Source organism: Molothrus aeneus, chromosome 4, assembly GCF_037042795.1.
Source record: "Molothrus aeneus isolate 106 chromosome 4, BPBGC_Maene_1.0, whole genome shotgun sequence".
Taxonomy (NCBI): Eukaryota; Metazoa; Chordata; class Aves; order Passeriformes; family Icteridae; genus Molothrus; species Molothrus aeneus.
In genome coordinates, this window is record NC_089649.1 from 2,570,841 (window position 1) to 2,591,020 (window position 20,180).

General features: G+C 44.1%; 1 protein-coding gene and 1 long non-coding RNA gene across 15 annotated transcripts in view; one reads left to right on the forward strand and one right to left on the reverse strand.

Moving 5' to 3' along the window:
* The window catches only part of CAMK2D (calcium/calmodulin dependent protein kinase II delta), a 121,029-nt gene extending 112,839 nt beyond the window's left edge, over positions 1-8,190 (reverse strand). For 4 of the 14 annotated variants that reach the window (XM_066549416.1, XM_066549408.1, XM_066549414.1 and 1 more), the window contains exons 1-3: positions 8,105-8,188; positions 7,582-7,850; positions 6,812-6,906 (exon numbers count right to left, since the gene is read on the reverse strand). In XM_066549416.1, the coding sequence (XP_066405513.1) occupies positions 6,812-6,906; positions 7,582-7,646 (160 nt within the window). In that variant the 5' untranslated portion in view covers positions 7,647-7,850; positions 8,105-8,188. Of the gene's footprint in view, positions 1-6,811; positions 6,907-7,581; positions 7,851-8,104 lie in introns of all 14 variants that reach the window. The other 10 variants (XM_066549411.1, XM_066549412.1, XM_066549405.1 and 7 more) reach the window with 5 other exon arrangements.
* A 4,239-nt stretch (positions 8,191-12,429) lies between these two features.
* On the forward strand, positions 12,430-18,505 carry LOC136555870 (uncharacterized). Its single transcript, XR_010783540.1, has 3 exons — positions 12,430-12,768; positions 12,927-12,997; positions 17,878-18,505. It is a non-coding gene; the product is annotated as an uncharacterized lncRNA (long non-coding RNA).
* The last annotated feature ends 1,675 nt before the right edge of the window (positions 18,506-20,180 follow it).

Genomic DNA, 20,180 nt, shown 5'->3' on the forward strand with positions numbered 1-20,180 from the left:
GCCCATGTCACACAAACTCTCCACCCTCCCTGATACCACACACAGGACATTTCTTATAATACAAGGATTAAACGGATGAGGAGTTTGCACAAACATGCACTGCAAGATGTACACAAGCTCAGTACATCCAAGGAATAAACAGACAGATTGGACTCCTGTGCCTCTCCACAACAGAGCAGATGTTTATTCAATTTCAAAGTACAATTATTTTTAATAAGGAATTAAATAGAGGAATTGCCGCCGTTAAGTTAGGGTTTTGTTCTCTAGTAACCTTTTTCCAAGCGCAGAGGTAGTTATGTTTCTCACATCATCTCCCAAACCCCCACAATATCCTCACAAAGCATTTGACAAATGTGCGATTTATGTGCACAAAGGAGGAAACTGGATATATCAAACACCCTGGCCTACATCTCTCAGGAGGTCAAATGAAGGACTGACACACAAAAAGCACTATTTTGGCAGTAAAGACATTTGTAAATCAAAATATTTCACTGACTTTTATTCCAGACTCTTAGGTCAGACATTCCTCAATTCCTTGGAAAAAAAAAAGATTCAAACCTCAAACCAGACTGTGAAATCAATACAAGTGTGAATAAACATAGCAGAGATGGCTTCACATAGCCCAGTCACAACCTGAGAAGGTGCATTAATGTTCAGCATTTGGATCAATACATGCCTACATATGGCGGGAGTTTCACATTTCAATTTCACAGTTTAGTGAGGGCTTGAAATTGGTTGGTCTGTGCCTGATTCTCAGTCCTTCCAGGAACAAGTGTATTTCTACTTGGCTGTCAACGAGGTCAGATCCAAGTCACAAACACCTGAGCTGGCCTGTGGTTTCCCCCAAAACAATGTTTTCTATGTATGGTATTATGTGCAACAAACAGAACCAATCTACAATAAATGCAAAGTATTGACCACTGTGTTAGTTTCCTTATTTTTGTACTTGACCCAAACCTTTCACTCAGAAGTACCATGTGAACATAGCAAAACATTCTCTCTCAGACCAGGAGGAACAGCACACATCCCTATTTCAGTATCAGGATGTGGAAGCTCAGAAAGGTATTCTGTTTGTATTCTCCCCTGCATCTTAAGTTCTCCCTTCTCTCCCAACAGCAGCAATTCCCCAAGTGAAGCTGTTCAAGCGTGCAGTGAAGTCTCCACTGTGCAGGAAGAGAACACGCAGTACAAGCGCATGAATCAGTGCCATAATGTGTAACTTCTGACAGAAGATGGCTGGAGACCAGCAGCCAAAGAAGTCCCCAATAATCCCCTTTCATATGCATTTCCCTCTCTTCCCCTAAGGAGCTTGCTGAAACTGAGCTGACAGATGATGCAAACACCTTTTTACTCTCCATGCCTTTCTAAGAGAAATTCTGGTCACAATGGCTCTTGCAAAAACTCCAGAAGTGACACTATTGAAATCAACACAGCATTTGTTATGAATAATTTAACTATGAACTGCCAGGACATTTCATTTCCAATCTAGTTTAACTGTGAGAATCAATTACTACCAACCAACACCCATCACAGAGTTTCAAAGTCCTTATTCTCAGTGCTATTTGAAAGCTCTTCAGGTCTTCACTAACACCAGAGTAAATGCTAACACCAAAACAGAATTATGAGCTCCAAACCTTCACAAAATAGAGCACCTAACCAAAAATCCCTTTTGAGGGGTTTTTTTTTGATAACACTCTTCTCTCCCCGTTAGCTTGAGCTGTCTGAATGGAGTCAATTTCAACAGAACCAGCAGCCTGCTAAATTACAGTAATTTGCAATTAAACAAATACTTGCAGATAAACATTCAAATGAGTGTGTTGTGTTACAACTGATGTCAAACTGAAAAGAATGCCAGGACTAAACTGAACACAAACATTGACCACAAACGTTAAAAAGGGTGACTACATGTTAGCAGGTGAGCCTTCTCACATACCAGAGAAAAACAGTTTTAAACCACTCTTAATGACAAGTAATTAACCAGAGAAACAAGACTACAGCAAGACATGGAAGAAAACCACTAAAATCCTAAGCTTAAATCTTGTCCTCACAAAGACAGAATCTGCCTCACTGACAACTAAATGCCCCAAGGACAGTCCTGTCTGTGTGGGAGTCATGTCACGTGTGCGTAAGAACAGAATTTACCTTTAAAAATACATGTGTTGTAATAAACTGGCACAGGTAAATGTGTGCTTCAGAGATTAACATCTTGAGCTAGATTAGAAAGAGTTATTATTTTCTCCTCCTGTGGAACACTGGAAGCCTTATTAGAGCTTGCCTTCCTGCGCAACATCTGGCATGGACTGACACAAGCTACCTGACTAAAGGAAATGTTAGTCTAGTGACACATCAAAAACGTTTATCCCTGTGTCACAAAAAGCTGGGCTGAACAACACTACCTTATGCACTCTTCCCATTTCATTCATCCCCCTAAAGTACTCTAAATCACTTTAGGGATCATGAGGTGCCCTACTTGGAGAGCTTTAGAGGCTGAAGCACTCTTCCCACAGCCCAATTACTCAACGCTGCACAGAACGCCATTCCCAGGGGTGGGGTTTGCAGCCTCCACACCCATCGGAGCTGGCTGCAGGTGAGCCCGGCTCCAGGCCCTCTGGCTGTGCCGTGCACCTGTAGGCACGAGCTCCCAGAAAAGAACAGCAGAAATACTGAAAAACATTTGGGAAATTTCCTGCTAAGAAGGAAGATAAATATCCAGCAATACACCTCCAAGGCTTGAAGCTAAAGGAATGGCTGCTCCCTGAAAGCTCAGGAGAGCTTTTCAGGGAGCAGCAATAAGCTCCAGCTGACTCTCACATTACTCCTTGTAGCGCATATGCTCATCAACAAAGCGCTGGTAGTCCTGCTGCAGCAGCCCAAGGGCTGGCAGAGGTGTGCCCAGCTTCTGACACCAGCTCCCCAGAAAAGAGCAGGGACTGGGACACCCCCCTCCTCCCACAGACACCACCACATTGCACCCAAGGCACTAGAAACCGGCAGTAGGAGTTACTGGCAATACATACACCCAGTGAAAATCTACCAATCTATCTGTACCTTTTCAAGTATGAGCAGAAAAGCAACCTCTTACCTATTTTTTTTTTGGAAGACAGAAAATGAGGGCTAAACCTACTAAGAAAATGAGTCTGTTTATGTGAAATCAATTTGGATCAAAGCTAGATGACTCTCAAAAGAGAAGGAAAAAGATGTACAGATAATGGCAAAACAGAAAATCTGCTCATTTTTTGGTATTTGGAAGAGAAAGGGGAAAAGTAAAGTCATTTCACAGAAGTTGACTTTGATCTGCATGACTTTCTACACATGAAAAACAACACAGACAAGCCCAAGCCCTTACTGAAGAGTAAGGAAATCCCAAAGACTTCATCAACTGAAACCATACAGAGCCCAGAACCAGCCAACACACATTCTCCACTTTACTCTTGGTTTCCTGTGTGCTTGTTCATCACTGAAGTTAATTTTAGAAGAATAATGCCACAGAATGTGCCACAGTCGAGAGGGCCACAACACACAGAGCATGACCATACAGTATCAGAAGGCTTCACCCCACACCTCATCAGAAGGCATCAGAGCTGCTCATACACAGCAACATCAGGTCACCTCAGAAGGCTGCAAGGATCTGCCCCTCCTGTTCCCCAGCCCAGCCTTTTATGCCCTCCTGTTCATGCACGGCACCTGTATGCCCTCTGCTCCCCTGGGTGATTGGTCAGTGCCCCTGGGCACTCCATGGCTCCTTACCCTCAATGCTGCTCCCCTGCCTGGCACAGCTGCAGCCCATTGGGGATGAGGCTTCAGGCCCACTCCCAATTAGCACAAGCTGTGCTCCTACAGGGTAACATACCTTTCTATGTTTTCCTTTTTTCCAATCAGCAGCATAATCATCTTGTGCAAGAACATAACCTATTGATACAAAACCAGCTGTGGATATTCAAGCAGTTTAGACTTAGAAAACACCAAGATCAAAACTATGAATAGCACCTTAGGAAGACTTTAAAAATAGAATATATGTAATTATAACAAGTTTTTTTGCTATACTGAAATAGATTCAAACTGCCAATGTTTATTAATTACTTCTACTACTAAAATCAGAAAAACATGGAATTGGAATTCTGTAAAGAACTGACCATCAACTTGAAAGCACCACGGTTCCCTCTGCTAGAACAAGGGGGCACAGCTTCCTTTTCCTCTCCAAATTCCAGCCAAAGCCCATGCCTCTGCATGAATGCAATTTGCCTGAAATTTCCCTGTAACTATACAAGGAAACTGGTGGGAACACACCTTCGCTGGCATTAGCTGGTGACCAGATCAGATTTAGAAAGACTGATAAAGTAAGAATTTGGAAAAATCTCCAATAACATTTATGGGTGAGATGAAAGGGGAAGATAACTACTGCTCTGACTGGGCTGAAGGCATTTAAATAAATTCTAATTTCAAAACTGCTTTAAGGAAGTTTCATTTAGTCTTGAAAGTCTTGACTCCTCCATAGCATACACTGAAACTGCTCTTTGCTTTCTTGGGAAGCAAAAAGGCCCAAATACAACATTTTGTTTAAAAGATTTGAAGGGAAGCAAGCCTTAGACAAGGAATACATTTCCAAGCCAAGAGGACACATTTCCACTTAACTCTGCTCACAGATGAAGCTGCCTCAATGATTTACACTGGAATGGGTGTTTCAGTAGGTGTGACACACAGAAGTGAACTGCTACCTCCTCATGCAGCAGTTCAGATGGAGTAGAACAAAACTTAAATCTAAAACCAGCACTTTATTATTAAACTCCATCCCCAATAGCAGCCAGGAGAAAGAAGCACAGTTTGAGGCTTTTTCAGGTTTAGTTTTTTTGCACCACAAGTGCCATTCAAGTGCATCTTTCTACAATTAAAAAACTGCCTCAGAAGATTCTAAAGATTTCTCCAAGAAGCTTGCTCTTCAGAAACTACTTAGTAGATTTCCAAGTGCTAAAACCCAAAACAACCTCCACAAAAACCAGCCCAGCAAGTAAAAAACTGCAATTATTTTTGGGATGTCTGAAAACAGAGATGGAAAGGCATTCCCTGCATTCACGGACAGGCACCATGCATGTTCTGATTCCCAAAGATACTCCACAGCTCAGCTCTGAAGTGTAACCCTTTCCTTTATGGGTTGAACCCACAGAAAAATCTGTATCAAAATTGCCTCAATCCATTTTCTGAGCTAAATTCTCCCAAATGTGCCTCTGCTACTTAACAGAGCACATCAAGGACCAACCTGCTCCTGCATGAACCAAGTACAAAAATTACAGCTTGAAATACAGTGCAATCCAAATGCTAAGTAATTATAAACACAGTTTTTCCTCATTTAGCCTAGCATTCCAGGATTTAATCCATCACACACACAACCCATGGCATATTGGTAACGTGGTTACTGGCACATATTCCCCACCTGTTACCAGTAACCTGATGATGACCTTGTTATGCCTTCTCACATTGAAAATTACTCAGATCTATGAAATCACATCAAGTGTGGTGTTTTATTTTATGCATCAACATCCAACAGATCACATTTTTGTGCTAAATAATAATAAAAAAATCTATTTAAAGCGAACTTGTGAAAATATTTATCTCAAGTATTATAAATTGCTTAACCTACCTTCAAGTCTGTAACTGTACAAAAAAAATTAAAGTAACCTTTCAAATATAAAGGAAAAGTAATCTTGCAGTAAGAGTTAAAAGAGTTAAATTCAGAGAAAAGTATATTTTCACACAACTTTCACCAACCACAAGTAACAACCATTGGAAGATCTTTATCAGAGAGCAGCATGTTATCAGAACTTGCCATATGGTCCTAAGCAAAGTCTTATGTTAAACATACTGACTTGAGGCTGCCCTTTACCTGCAGTGATTCCTGTGGGCCAGAAGCAGAGCAGCCACAAGCACCTTTAGGCTCTGACACTACTTATTCACTGCCGTCTTCCTTGCAAATTCCGATAAAACCACAGAAAACGATAAGGGTGAGTGATCCCTAATCGCCGACTCCTGGTCACAGGCACTCCAGCTGGGAATTAACGAGGAATTGACACAACACCGCTAAGACTCCCTTTCCACAACAACAGCCCACACCGTGTGTATATTTACCTACAATGTATCATAACAACCCCACCGCTGCTGCTGACAAGCTGCTGGAAACGCACATCAGAGGCAAGGCAGAAACAAGCTGTACAGCAGCCTTGGAACAGTAACACTCCTCACCACTTCATCACGGGGACTTTCTCCACAACAGTTAGCTCAAAACCCACTTTTTTTCTCCCTAATCATAATTTTCTTCTCACAAAAAAGTTTAGTCTGAGGTAAAAATACATTTTTCCTCATTCACTCATAGTCGGTCGGATAGGCCCTAATGTTCATGTTTAAATACAATGGGAACATAGAAGTCAGTGAAGCTGTAAATGTTTAAAATAAAATCTGTAATGGAAACTTATTATTGACCATCCTCCCCCCCCAAAAAAAAACTTGCAAAATGCTTTGACTCAAATTATTTATATTAAAAATTGAAGGGACTGCATTATGTTAGATTTTAGTTTTTGAACATCTTTTCTTGATTTACAGCAACCTCTGACTCCCGTGCATTCAATCCATGAAACATTTAACACAGAAAAAAAAAATCAGACATAAAGGGAAAAAAATTCAAACCCAGGAAATAATAATTAAAATTGTATTAAAAAATCTGTTAAGATACTCGACTATTTTTAGCATTTCCTAATGCTTAGCACATGAACACAAGAAACAGGGAGGATGCATCACAAACGCCAGATTAAAATATACCCACCCCTAGCTGAAAGCTTTTTGGTGTTGATAATTTTGGCAGCGTACTCTTGTCCTGTGGTGATTTTCATACACCTCCTCACGACGGAGAACGCCCCTCTGGAAACCAAAACCGGGCAAAGTGTCAGTCCAACTGAAACACTCCCCTGCCATTACCAGCTAACGGGCAGCATGGAGGGGTGTGAGGTCGGCAGAATTTAAAAAAAAAAAAAAAAAAAAAAAAAGGGATTTTCTGATTTCCTGTCAGGGACGGTCAGCATTGATTTTATTCAGCTGAACAGTGAACTCCGCGGGGTAGAAGCCGTGTGACCAATCCCGCTAGCTGGGGCGGAGGGCGGGCGGGTTTTCACTGGGTCCATGCCGGCGCACCGCGGGGGGACACAGGGGGGCGGTGGCCATGTCCCCCTCAGCGGTGACACCGCGGGGGGCGACACCCAACATGGCGCTCAGGGCTGCACCTCCCGCCCCGCCGCTGGGGGGCACCCGCCGCGCTCCGACACCCCTCATACACCGAGACCCCCACGCCGCGACAGCCTAAGAGCTAAAAAATACCAATAAATAATAAATAACAATAAATAGCGGCACGGGGGCTGGGGGGGCAGCTTCTCGCCACCCGCCCAGAGCCCGTCGCCGCCCCGGACTCGTATGGCTGGAGCCCGGGCGCTCCCGCGGGGCTCTCGGCAGCGGTGAGGGGGCCTGGGGAGCGGCTCCCCCCAGGGCTCACGCACCGACCCCCGCAGCCCCCGGTGCCTTCACCCCCCGTTCTGTCCTTACTTTCCGAGCTCCTCGAAGAGCTGGTACTCGTCGGTGAAGCGTGTGCAGGTGGTCGAAGCCATCATGAGGACGGGCGGCCGCCGGTGACTCCGGCGGCCGTGGACGGCGAGGCGGGGACGGCGGAGGGGCTGCGAGGCGAGACGAGGCGAGGTGAGGCGAGGCAAGGCTCCGCGCCGGCTTCTTCTCCTCCTCTTCCCCGCCACCGCCTCCTCTGGTGACGGCGTCGCCTCCGCGCCCTCCTCCGGTCTTCCCTCTCCCCTCCCCTCACCCTTTAGGGAAGGAAACAAACAAATATTTAAATAAATAAATAAATACGTATCCTCCTCGCTTCCTCACGCCCGCCAGGGAAAGCTAGCGGCTAAAGGGAAAGCAAGACCGGGGCGGGGGACGCGGCGCTCCCTCCCCTCCCGCTCCCCTCTGCCTCAGAGCCTCAGCCCATCCGCCGGTGCCGTGCCTCCCCCTAGCGACCCCGGCCCGCGACTCCCTGCCGTCGGGGAAGGCGCAACACCCATGGGAGTCTCACACGGGCGGGCGGAGCACGCGAAGAACCTGCGCTCTGTCCTCCCGGGAGCAAACACCGACCTTTCCCTGGGCGCTGCCCCGGGACGGCGGCGGGAGGCGCCCTGAGGGAAGCGGATGCACCTGCGCGCGCCCCCCCTCCCACCCCCGCCCCTCTCCTCAGTGGCCGCCTGTGACGTCACGCCTCGCCCGAGCGAGGGCGCGCGGTGGTGGCGCGCGGCGGGAAGCGCGTGCGGGTGCGCTCGCGGGCAAGGGGGCCGTGACGTCGCAGGGGCCCCCGCCGCGCGCGGGGAGGGAGGGGAGCGGGAAGGGACGCGGAGCACCGGGCACCTCGTGACGTCACATCAGCTCCGGCCGCGCGCGGGGAGAGGGGGGAACACACACCCCGGGCACCTCGTGACGTCACGGCCGCCCCGGCCGCGTGCGGTGGGAAGGGGGGGCGTGGGGGCACAGGCGCACCGCGCGTGCGCCGGGTCGCGACCGTCACCGCCCGCTCGGGAAAGGGACCCGCGGCAGAGACCGCGCACAGGCAGCTCCGCTCCGCCGCGACAGGACACGGCCCCGGGATCCATCCCGCGCAGGGCGCCGGGAAGGGCTGGGGACACGCGTGAAGTGTCACAGCAAACAGCTGAGCTGTCTCGGTCTCTTCCACAGAAGCACCGAGTATCTTGAGCTGGAACGGACCCACAAGGATTATCAAAGTCCAACTCCTGGCCCTGCACAGGATCCCCCCAAATCCCACCTCTGTCTGAGAGCCTTGTCCAAATGCTCCTTGAGCTCTGACAGCCTTGGAGCCGGGAGCATTTGAACACGGAATGAGGTCGCCAGGCCACCGAAGGCCATTCGGTCCTTTCTGATAAACCTGAACTGATTTTGCTCCTTTCTGATCAACCACGTGGTGCTGAGCCAAGCGAAGAGCTGAGTCCACACCTGCACAGAGCACAAGCAGCAGCCTGTCTACAAGCAGAGCTCCACTACAAAAGGCAGCCTGGAGCATCTCCATGCTCATTTTAAGTGGGAAGACACGTGCACAAAACGCACCCAACAAAGGACTTTACATCAAATCTCTGGAGTTTCCAGAATCAGCATCCTGAGCTGTGGTCTCATATGAAGAGTTAAAACCTGTCAACCCTTCTCAGAAGGAACAGGAATGTACAGAGCCTACATAGGAAGGCAGTTTTCCTCCAGGTGAGGTGAGGCAGCTGTGCCTTGTACAAACACACTGAATTTGTGACATAAAGGTGGCAGCAAAGGGAACTCGTGAGCATGTACAAAGCATTTACTCCATCAGTTCCTCTCCAGGGAAACACTCTGTGCAGCAGGGCCAGTACAGACCAGAGGATGTTTCCATTCAGACCAGCAGGATCTGTTCCCATCTCTGGCACTTGGAACAGCAGCACATTTCCAATCTGTTCCCATCTCTGGCACTTGGAACAGCAGCACATTTCCAAATCCCTTCAAACTAAAAAGTAACATGGAAGTTGTGCATCTCTGGGTATAATACTTGCATGGGTAACTCAATCAGCAGTGCTGAACCCCTATATTTAACAGGACCTGGATGCCAGGTTCCTCATCCACATGTACACAGACACAAGAAAATGAAACATATTCCCCTGGCACTACGTCACTTTTTCCCTCATGGTATATTATGAGAAGAAGCATTTGGACCAAGTATCTGCTCTTGCTGTGCCATAAAGTTATTATTTAATTTTAAGAATTTTTAGAAGAAAATATTAAATTCTATTTCAATTCACTTTCTTGTTGATGTTTTTGTGTTTTTTTAAAGTCATTATAAGGATGAGTGATCCAAACTGAGGTTTTTTTTAAACTTTTTTTTTTTTCCACATTTCCCAATCTAAAAGAAGACAAGAACGGGCCAAGGAGTTACTAGAGAAATATCAAGCATGAATTTTATCACAGGAGGTAAGTAAAGAAAGTATTTGTTTACAAGACTGATATCACAGGACTAGATGAATTTCTGTAAGACAAACACTAGGGAACTGATGAGTAGCTTGGAAACACTTCAGCTGAGAGGGTTTTTTCTCCTTACAACAATCATGTCTTAATTGTAGTTCCCTCTTGAGCTGAAGAAAACCTGAATTTGTAGCTGCAGTTTAAACATTTGGTACATTCCCCAAATTCCTCCTGAGCAGACCAAAGCAGGCAGGATGGCAGCCAAGGATCCGGTCCATGAGGAGAAATTCTAAATTCTGGCTAGAGCTTCACCATTAAGGCCACAGAAACAATTTGTCTGCTGTTGGAGAATGTCAGATCTCAACAATGAACCAAAAAAATGCTTCAAAGCCATCCCAGGGCACATTTTTCTTCTCCAAAAGGTTTTCAAGAGTGCAGCTCAAGCCTGTAAGAAACCTAAGTCATTCACTTAAAATTCCTGAAGTTTAACAAAATGTTACAGATAATTGGAATGAATTATATATTCAACTTTGTACTGAAACATTTATTGTGGCAAAGGAAATGGTATTTATTTTAAGAGTTTGCTATTCGGTGAGGTCTTTGCTTTGTATGGCTTTAGACAGCTGAAGTGAGGTTTTTGTTTTATTTCTGACCTTGCAAATGCAGATTTTCAATTTTCTTACGTTTTGCAGGAGTCAAGAGAGCTTCCAAGAAGTCAGTGTGTACTGCTCATTTTGAGGGCTTTTAGGAATGATGTATGTTTAATTTGTGACCAAGTGCCACAGCCACTGACAGTAGAGGCCTGGGCAGGAAATGCCCAGAACACCTGAGGAATCTGGGGTTTAGATAAATACTCACTTTATGAGCAGATGGTCTTTAACAGAAATCTTGGTCCTCCCCAGGGCTGCACATATTCCTGGGGCAAAGCACTTGGGGAAACTAATGGACAGCACTGGAGCAGTCAGAGGTACATCATTGCAGTAAAGCAATGAAAAGACCAAAAATGTCTGTGGAAACCAGGAACAGGGTAAAAAAAGAGAATGAACTGGGACAAATCACAGAAAATGCATGGGTTTGCAGTTCACTGCAACAGCTGGAACTGGAGGCACAGATTTAGGTCAGTGTGGAATTCTCTGCTGCACCACAGGTTGCACCTCTCTTATTTTCTCACTGGAGCTGCTGGACTTTATTTATCAAAGCTTTTGGAGGGCAGAAGGACCAGTGACATCATGCCAGAGACTCACTCCCTCCCTTCCAAGTGATGAGGGTGCCCTAAAGCCCATCCCAAGGCCTTCTGCTGGGGCAGCTCCCTCAGCACCACTTCCCACAGGACCAGTGCTGACTCCAGAAGCTGCTGCCAGTCCCTCTGGTGGGTGGTGGAGATCCATGGTGGAGCTGCTGCAGCTGTCCCAGGGCTTCTTTCCTCCCCCTGGAGAAGCTCTCTCGCTGCTGCTGTCCCGCTACGTAGCTCCTTGAAAGTTCCCCAAAGGAAAGGAATTATTTCTCCATGAGTGACACTCCTGGCAAGCACCCTGCTGCCCAAGCAGAGCAGTGTGTGTGCTCTCTGCCTCTGCTGCTGGAGCACTCTGAGGTGGGGTTAATTCACTCCTCAGTGAACCAGGAAGATGTTGGCAGAATAACTGATTTGATAGCTCAGTGATTCTGTCACGCTCTTGCTATGCAGGAGACCAAAGGTTCTCTCTGGCCTAAAAAAGCATCACTCCTGACAGGCTGGGAGGCATTGCTGGCCACTTAACTCCAGCCTCTGGAAGCACGACAGGGAGAAAGAAATGAAAAATTAATGCCTTATTTTTTATCTTTCTTGTGTGGGGCAAGGACAAAAATACAGGCTTGAGCAAAACAGATGTTTTCATTTGTTTGCACTGGAAAGAAACAAGAAATGCTCTGATAGGATTCAAGTTTCATCCCAGAATTTTGAAGAATACATTTTTCTTCTCTCTCTTTTTTTTTTTAATTTGAAGTATTCTTAATTAAGAATACTCCTTTAAATTAATGCTTTTGAAGAGAGTGATTTCTTTTTAATGCACTTGTCCTGGTTGAGCTGAGTAAGCTGAGTAATTTTTAATGAATTCTTAGCAAACAAAATATTCCATTGTTTACACAGTTCTTTTTACAAGCAATTAGAGTCAGTAACACTCCATGAATAAGACTTTTTGCCACTGGCTTTCATGACATGGATTTGAAATATAAACATTACTTAAAAAAATATTTAAAGCTGTGAATCAAAGCTGTTTCCCGGGGCTTGGAGCAATGTGGTCTATGGAAGGTGTCCCTGCCCACAGCAGGAGTTTGGAATCAGATGAACTTTGAGATCCCCTCCAACCCAAACCATTCTGTGATTCCATGATTCTATGATTTCTGGAAGTTTGAGCACCAGTTTTGAACCCTGTGTGACTGGCTGACTCAGAAAGCATAAATGGTTCCTCTTCCAGAGTTCCCAGGGGTTTGTTACTTCTGGTTGAGTAGTGAGAGACTCTGGGAAATATGTGCATTTCTCTGGCCTGGCAGGACTCATTTTAATATTACCTTGCCATGTAAACCCAAGAGAAAGATCTGCATGTGGAAAAGCTGGCTGTGACAACCTCAATACCATCAAGGTGAGGAACTAAGTGTGATCTTGGCTGACAAACTCCATAGAGGCTGCCAGGGCTGCAAGGGAAGCCGGAAACACAGGAGCCCACATTGGCATGCCAGCACTGAAGTCGTGCCCAGCCTTTCTTCTGAATGCTTTTGGTGAGTGCTTTGTAAACACTTCCAGGCATTTCCTAAAAGAAAAATGCGAGAAGTGACTGTAATTTGATCTACCACATGTTTTCGGTTTGGAGCATGCTTTCAATGAAGGAAGCTGAAGAAGAAAATTAATAACAACACCCCCTGCTTCCCATCCACAGGCATTGCCAGCACTGGAGATGAAAAGGCTTTCCAAGAGGAGGGAGCAGATTTAACCAGAACTGATAAAGAGGTAGGCTGGAATTTTATGGGGGAAATAAAGATTGAGATTTTAGACAGGGGAACATGGTCAGGGAGGTGAGAAAAGGGAAATATTTTAACGACAAAAGTTTGGACAGACTGAAGACAAAAGACTTGGTCAGAAAAGGAGAAGTTCTTAAAGAAACCAGTGCGTATGAGACACTGTTGACTAGAAAGAAGCTGAGTTTTAAAAAAACCACAATTGTGAGACTGTGGAGGTTTTAAACCTAAGTAGAGGAGAAATGCAGCAGCTGGTTTCATGACCCAGACAGCAGGGAGTGCTCATGGCAAGAATAAAACAGACATAAGAATAAAGATATGCACAACTTCCAAACCACGTCCTTAATCACCACACCGACCTGTCTTTTCAATTTCTACAGGGATAGTGACTCCAACACTTCCCTGGGTAACCTGTGCTAGGGATGGACAACCTTTTCCATGAAAAAAATTTTCCTAATATTTAACCTAAACCTCTTCTGGTGCAACTTGAAGCTGTTTCTTGTTGGCCTATCTCTTGTTTCCCCTGCTTTCATGGTGCAAAGGGCTGCTGTAATGAGCTCTACCATTCTCAGTTCCATCTCTGCTTACATCCTCCCCAGACACACATGAATGTACAAAGTGTTTGCTTCTTTACATTTGGGTCAGGTGAGTGAAATAAACACCATCTCCTCCAGCTGACAGAAACTCCTTTCACATCCTGATTTATACCTAGAAATTTTTTTTTTATTCTGAACTACAGAGAGGTCTTTCCATTTATTAAAAAGAAAAAAAAAACTTGGTAGAATCCAGAGGAAACAAAAATATGGTACTTCCTAGATGATATCCCTGTAGAGAATTAGCTTCTCTGTTTCTCCGTTAGAGAACCATTTACCAGAGATCAATTAAAGTGTGGTCGGGATACAAAATGAAATATCAATCCAGCAGGAAATGGCAACAGGTATTAGCAGACAATAGACACACATTAGTTACATGCACTCACCAACAAGAAGGCTTGGGTTGCCTTATCTTGGGCAAAACAAGGATCAGCAGGATACACAGGGAATTGTAGTAGATGTACCATCACTACAGGCAGGCAATGCAAAGGGTGCAAAAAAAACTATCACAGAGGGAAAAAATTATATCAGACACAGGAAAATATTATTCCCATATTGAAATATAATTTAAAGGACATTTCAAAATATTTTTAAGGGTTTTAAAATGTAAACAACAGTTAAAGATTTATATGGGGTTTAAAGTGTTTTAGAATTTTGAAGTATTGCAAAAGCATGCTTTTATACCAGTATAAATTCAGAAAAACTGAGAATTAAGCAATCATAGGACTGTGGATTAAGTTTGAACTCTGTCAAAGTTTGTATTCTATGAAGTTTGTATTCCATTGGATCCCTTCAGCACCACCACAGCAGAAATATGGAACAGTTACCACTCCTGGGAGCTACTGGGTGCCTCCTCCTGCTCCCACACGTGAGGTTACAGAAGAGCAGTGACAACACAAACAAGCTGTACTACCACCGAAAACATGCACTGAGGAGGAAACTCCTTTCAGCTCATGTGTAGGAGTAGGGAAGCTTGTTAATGTTGTTTTAGGAGAAGATCCTTCTATTATTTGCCACATGGTAATTCCAAAATATCCTAATGAAGTAAATAGTGTCTATATGTATTTCTGCACACTGATATATATATATACACACACACACACATAAAATGGACACGAGATTCTAGATCTTGATAATTAACTGGATACATGTGGGAGCCATCTGGACCACCCAATTTCCAGTCTTATTCCCTTCAACACTTGCTGAACCCTAAATTATCACAGCTTTTTAGGCATGCTGGCTGCAATTACTGTGCTGCTGGGACATTGTGCATCCAGTCTCTGTGAGCCCTTTGGCTGCCTCCTCTGGATACTTCAGTAATGAAGGAATGAAGTGGAGTCTTCTTTTATTGGAATAAAAGCTTCCTCATCTACCATGCTGGATAAACCAGGGGGTTTATCATCACCTGGACAGTGGGAAATAACTCTGCAGAGCTGAGTGTAGTATCTGTGCCCAGTTTCCTGAAATGTAAAGTGACTCTGTCCGCTGGAGGCAAATTCCATATGCTTCTCTGCACAAAGGCGAGGATGTATGTTTGTAAACAGACAGATGAAGTATTCTTTGGATGGTTTGTGGGCTCCTTCTGGAGTGACAGCCTTGATCTCCCCCAGCACCAAAAGATTATGGATAACACTGATCAAACAACAACCACTGGCATAGTGTGGATTTTCACTTCACAGGAATTTTCATTTCAATGAATACTACAACACTGTACATACAACTACAAACGTCTGTAGGGATCCTTCTTGCAGACTCTGAATGCTGCTGTGTTTGGTGTATGCAGAGGAGAAGCACCTGACAAGCAGGGGACAGGAGCTGGGTGTCACCAGGAGGAGCAGCTCCCAAGGCTGTAAATTGCATCTGTGATGTCCAGCCTTCAGAGTAACGAGGGATAGAGCCACTCCAAAGGGCCACCCTGGATAAAAGCTTCCCTCCTAATGCACTGCAATCTTCTCTCCTCCTCTATAGCAGGGAACAAAATGGCATCCCTACCTCTTTCTCTCCTTTTTCTTTTTTTTTAATAAGTTACTTTAAAAATGTCAAACTCTATAGGTTATCTACAGTCACTTACAAGAGCAGAGATTCGTGCCTCATCCTCATGCACGATTTGTACCAGAGTGTGTCACACAGGCATTTTCTGGTCCTTCTTTCTCCTTCAAATATGTTCTGTCTGTGCTCATTCAAAGCACAACTTTCTTAAATTACAGAAATACTTTCTGACACTTCACAAGTTGCAGAAACAGGTCGCTTGAAGGATTTTTTCAGCATTTGCAGGGCAGGTATTAGAGTAAGTTACTTTGAAGTATCCCTTTGAACAGCAGATCTGTGGTATGATTCTCTTCCAGCTCACTTCTGCTGCAATCCAGAGAAACAAATTGATCTTTCCCCCCTTTTTAATTCTATTTGAGTTTTGAAACATTGGTAATTATTCAGCCTTTATTTCATGTCAGGCACTGCTAACCCAGGGTTTGTTTGGGGGTTTTACTGTTGTTTTTAGCAAACAGAAGGTGTCAAACCCAAACTAGGTTTCATAACAAAGCCATTACATAACTGCCCAATTAGCAGCTCGTTCAACTGCTATTAATAGCAGCTCCACATCCAACCCGCTCTGTGCAGTGCTACAATAACTGGCAAGAGGAGGCTTCTCATTAGTTATTCATTCTCAGAGGAGAATAAATGGACTTGGTGGAGATTTATGAGATGCAGAGTAACGTGATGTTTATTAGCTGCCAGGCTGCTGCCTCTTGCACTTCTCTCTGCTTTTCCTGACTCCCAGGAGATGCTCAGCCCCGGGAACCACCCCTTCAAGCCAGTGAGGACATCCTGTGTGCATCCCAGACAGAGACACAGTTCCCACCAAGGTGGGTTCCAAGCCAGGAGCCCCTTGGAGTCGTTTTCTTTGGCACAGTGTCTGTAATTTGGTGTCACCTTTCACTGACTGACAGGCTGTAATTCACTCTCCAGTGACAGTGGTGTTTCACCCCACCGTGTGCTCCCCTGCTCCTCCATTTCAGCTGCTCTGGGCTGGGTGTTGCTCATGCTGTGACCACTCAAACAAAAATACCCAGAGCAATCTGAACAGTCTTTTGAAAGATTTTTTTTACTGCAGTTTTGATCATTTTAAGCCACTTAGGCTGCTGACCACATAATCTGATCCAGAACTTCCTGTAACTTTCTGCACAATACTTTTTGTTACTTCCAAAGAGAGATCAGATCTGATTTCTATTTTTAAAATAGGCTACTTTAAGTGTTGCAGCATGTGAGCTGGTTTGATCTTACATTCCTCTGTTCCTGAACTCCAACGTGGAAATAAAGAATTTGTGAAGAGATTTTCTGTGGCCTGATGACAACCTTACATTCTTTACCACAGTGACTTCCTTTTGTATTGCATCTCTCACCTGATAAAAACATGGGTCAAATCTCCCTCTATATATATATATATCTACACATGTCTCTAAAATAATTTCTTCTCCTGAGGTCCATATTCTCTTCTCCTTGGGTGCCTCCACTGCTCCTCAGTTCCAGACTGGTTAAGGTTTTACCTCTCTTCATTGTATCATGATTCCCCCATCAGGGGCTGTCTATGGGGATACCAAAGGCTCTTGCACTCCTTTCCCCGAGGCACAAGTTGCTTCAGAATTAAGGATTTACTTACATTGGTACAAAATGAGCTGCATAATTAAAGGGTCTGACTGAATATTGATTCAGATTTCTGTTCCTGCATTGCTTCCTTGTTGACATAATTGTCCTTCAGACCTCTGTACTTGTCCTACAGTTGTATGTCCTCCCTGGGGAAAAGAAAACCAACAGGAGAGAGATTTCCAGAGTCACCATGATCACAAATCATCAACCAATCACCCACCAAATTTTACGTTCTTGTAGCTTAGAAAAAGCATGACACTGAAGATGTCAAGATGGCTGCCATACACACCCAAGGACAAAAGACTTAGTCCTAACCTTACTGTTAGTTTTTGCTAGGTATATACATGCAAGTGTCCACGCTCCAGTGTAGATGCCCTGGACATCTTAATTAGGTAGATAGGAGTGGGTATTTCTGTCTGCTTGATTTCAGAACTAGGTAGAAAACAACAACCGAGTTTTATTTCTGAAAACACTTTCAAAGATATTGCCTTGGTTTTGTTATATATGATAGAGATAATTGATGCTGTAGACATACATATATGTATGTATAAAATATTAGGAGAAAATCAAACCTATGTTTGTAACCACTCTGGCCAGGAACAGCATTCTATTCACATTATAACCAATTCCTGGACAGCGTTAAGATAATATCAAACCTGTTACCCTGTGAATGGGGAAGCCCTGGGCCACGAGCTACGTTTGCAGTCGCTCTGACCTGGAACGGAGTTATGCACATTGTGACCAATTCCCGGACAACTTCGAGACAATACCAGATCTGAATAGGACGGACTGGAGCTATCAGAGGGGGTTTCCTCTGGCACCAGCATTTGGAAGATATCATCTGGATCTTCCTGGAGATGATTAATGGAATGTCTCAAGAAGCTCACAAGACCATGCACCTGGACTGATTAAATCTACAGTACTCAAGGAGCTGGCATCACCTACTCCATGTGAATACATCTTCTGCCTGGGTACTCAGACACTTGTCTGGGTCTTGGACACTGTCTGTTTCTGCACATGTATGGACATGCAAGGAGACACAAAGAAATATGTGGTCATCTCTGCCTCAGGCAGAATAAACTGTATATAAGCTGGCTGCGAAGAGCACTCCGGGTGAACCTTAGGGGGAATGCTGTCACTCTGTCAGCAGGAACCCAAGGTCACCCAGCGGCTGCACCCGGGGCTGACGCTGTCTTGACTGTGGTGGGATTTCGAAATTCTCTATTTTTTTTTTGTCATTCGATCTAATAAATCTGTTAAATTTTTATAAATTTGGCTACAGATTTGATAATTTATAACAGTTTTGACAAATTTTACAGAAAAATGGGGAAAAAAACTAAGTTAAAATCAAAGGAAAATTTGAGTAATAGTTTTTCAAAACTCAGTAAGACATTCAGAACTGGAACAGGCTGAACATCTCTGAATCCTGTCTGAGCTTCAAAAGAGATATTGCAGGGATTGCATTAAATTAGGCTGCTATTCTCCCACTTTGCTGAAAAAATGAGTGTCCTTTCTGTGTAGAATAACAGGCTAGGATCAGCTTTAAGAATGGCTGGCAAAAGACTTGGCATAGAAAAGCAGGCTTCCCCTCTAACCCCACAAACTAGCTCACCTTTGGTGTGGGTCTGTCGAGTGAAAGCCTTACAGAAAAATGGCTGTGACCTATTTTGTTTCATAGCAAATGTGGCTCTGATGCTCAGATAAAGATTCCTGTATTTCCTGAGTGCTCAAAGCTACTTACATGGGAGAAGATTGCTTGGTAAGTAAGGATTTGTAGGATCCAACGAGCCTAAGAGCGTAAGAAACACGGGGCTGTCAAATCACCGGTCCCTCCAGCCCTGGTCTCTCCCAGCAGAAGCTTTTTGGGACTCCTGACTCTGGCTTTATGTGATCTGTACCCAACACCAATACAATCCAGCCACAATCAAAAAATATCAAACCATTCAAAGAGCTTTTCATCTGACAAACCTCTAAGTGAAGGATTAATATGCCCTGAGAGATTCAGAGAGATAAAAGCTTTGTGTTTAGTTCAACAGCCCTGCCAAAGGGTTCAGAAAGCTGTTTCCCAAGTGTTAAAACACAGCCCTCATCTGCATTTGTAATTTAGCATCCCTGGAACTATAAACAACAATAGCTCATGCATAAACTCACCCTTCATCCATCATCAGCAGAAAAATTAGTTTATCCATGATGTAAGATTTCTTCTTTACTTCAGATTGTGGAGACAGGGTTCTGGTTGTATTGTTTCTTTCATCACCTTCCCAATCTCAGCTGAAAAATAAGACATCTACTTGACCTTGAAGCCTTTGATATGAGGAAAAGGTATTTTCTAAATTATTAAAATGAAGTGATTCTATGCAGTTCTCTGCTCTACCTGCAGTCAAGGTTTACTCATCTTTTTTCAAAGAAAAAAAAAAGAAGTTAAAAATATTAAAATCATCAAGTACAAGTAATGCACTGGGGTTTTCTTAATTATGCCAATTTTGGGGAGCCCCTAGAAACATTACAAGTTTCTGGGGTGAAAAAGACATGTGGTTGAGACACTTTCTCATACTGTGCTTTTCTTAGCAAGCAGGGATTTTGAATATCAGTCCCAAACATTTTTCCTCAGTAAAGCACATTTGCTCTGCCTTTCAGACTCTTTTTTAAGGTGGATGAATATGTTTAATAACTGAACTACTGCTAATGGAATTATCTCCTGTGTCTCTATAAAAGGAAAGCATATGCTTTATACAAATAATTTATAAGCAAATGCCACAGTTGAAGTTATAAGCATTATAAATAATGCCTGTCAGCTGAAATCTTTCTCAAGTTGAAAATTGAGGTTACACTAAGCTAAGTGAATGGAGTAACAAGGAACTGGGGAGATTGAAGGTAGAAGTACCTCCCCATTTGCATAATGATTGAACAGGAGGTAAGAATGGAATGCTGAGACATGAG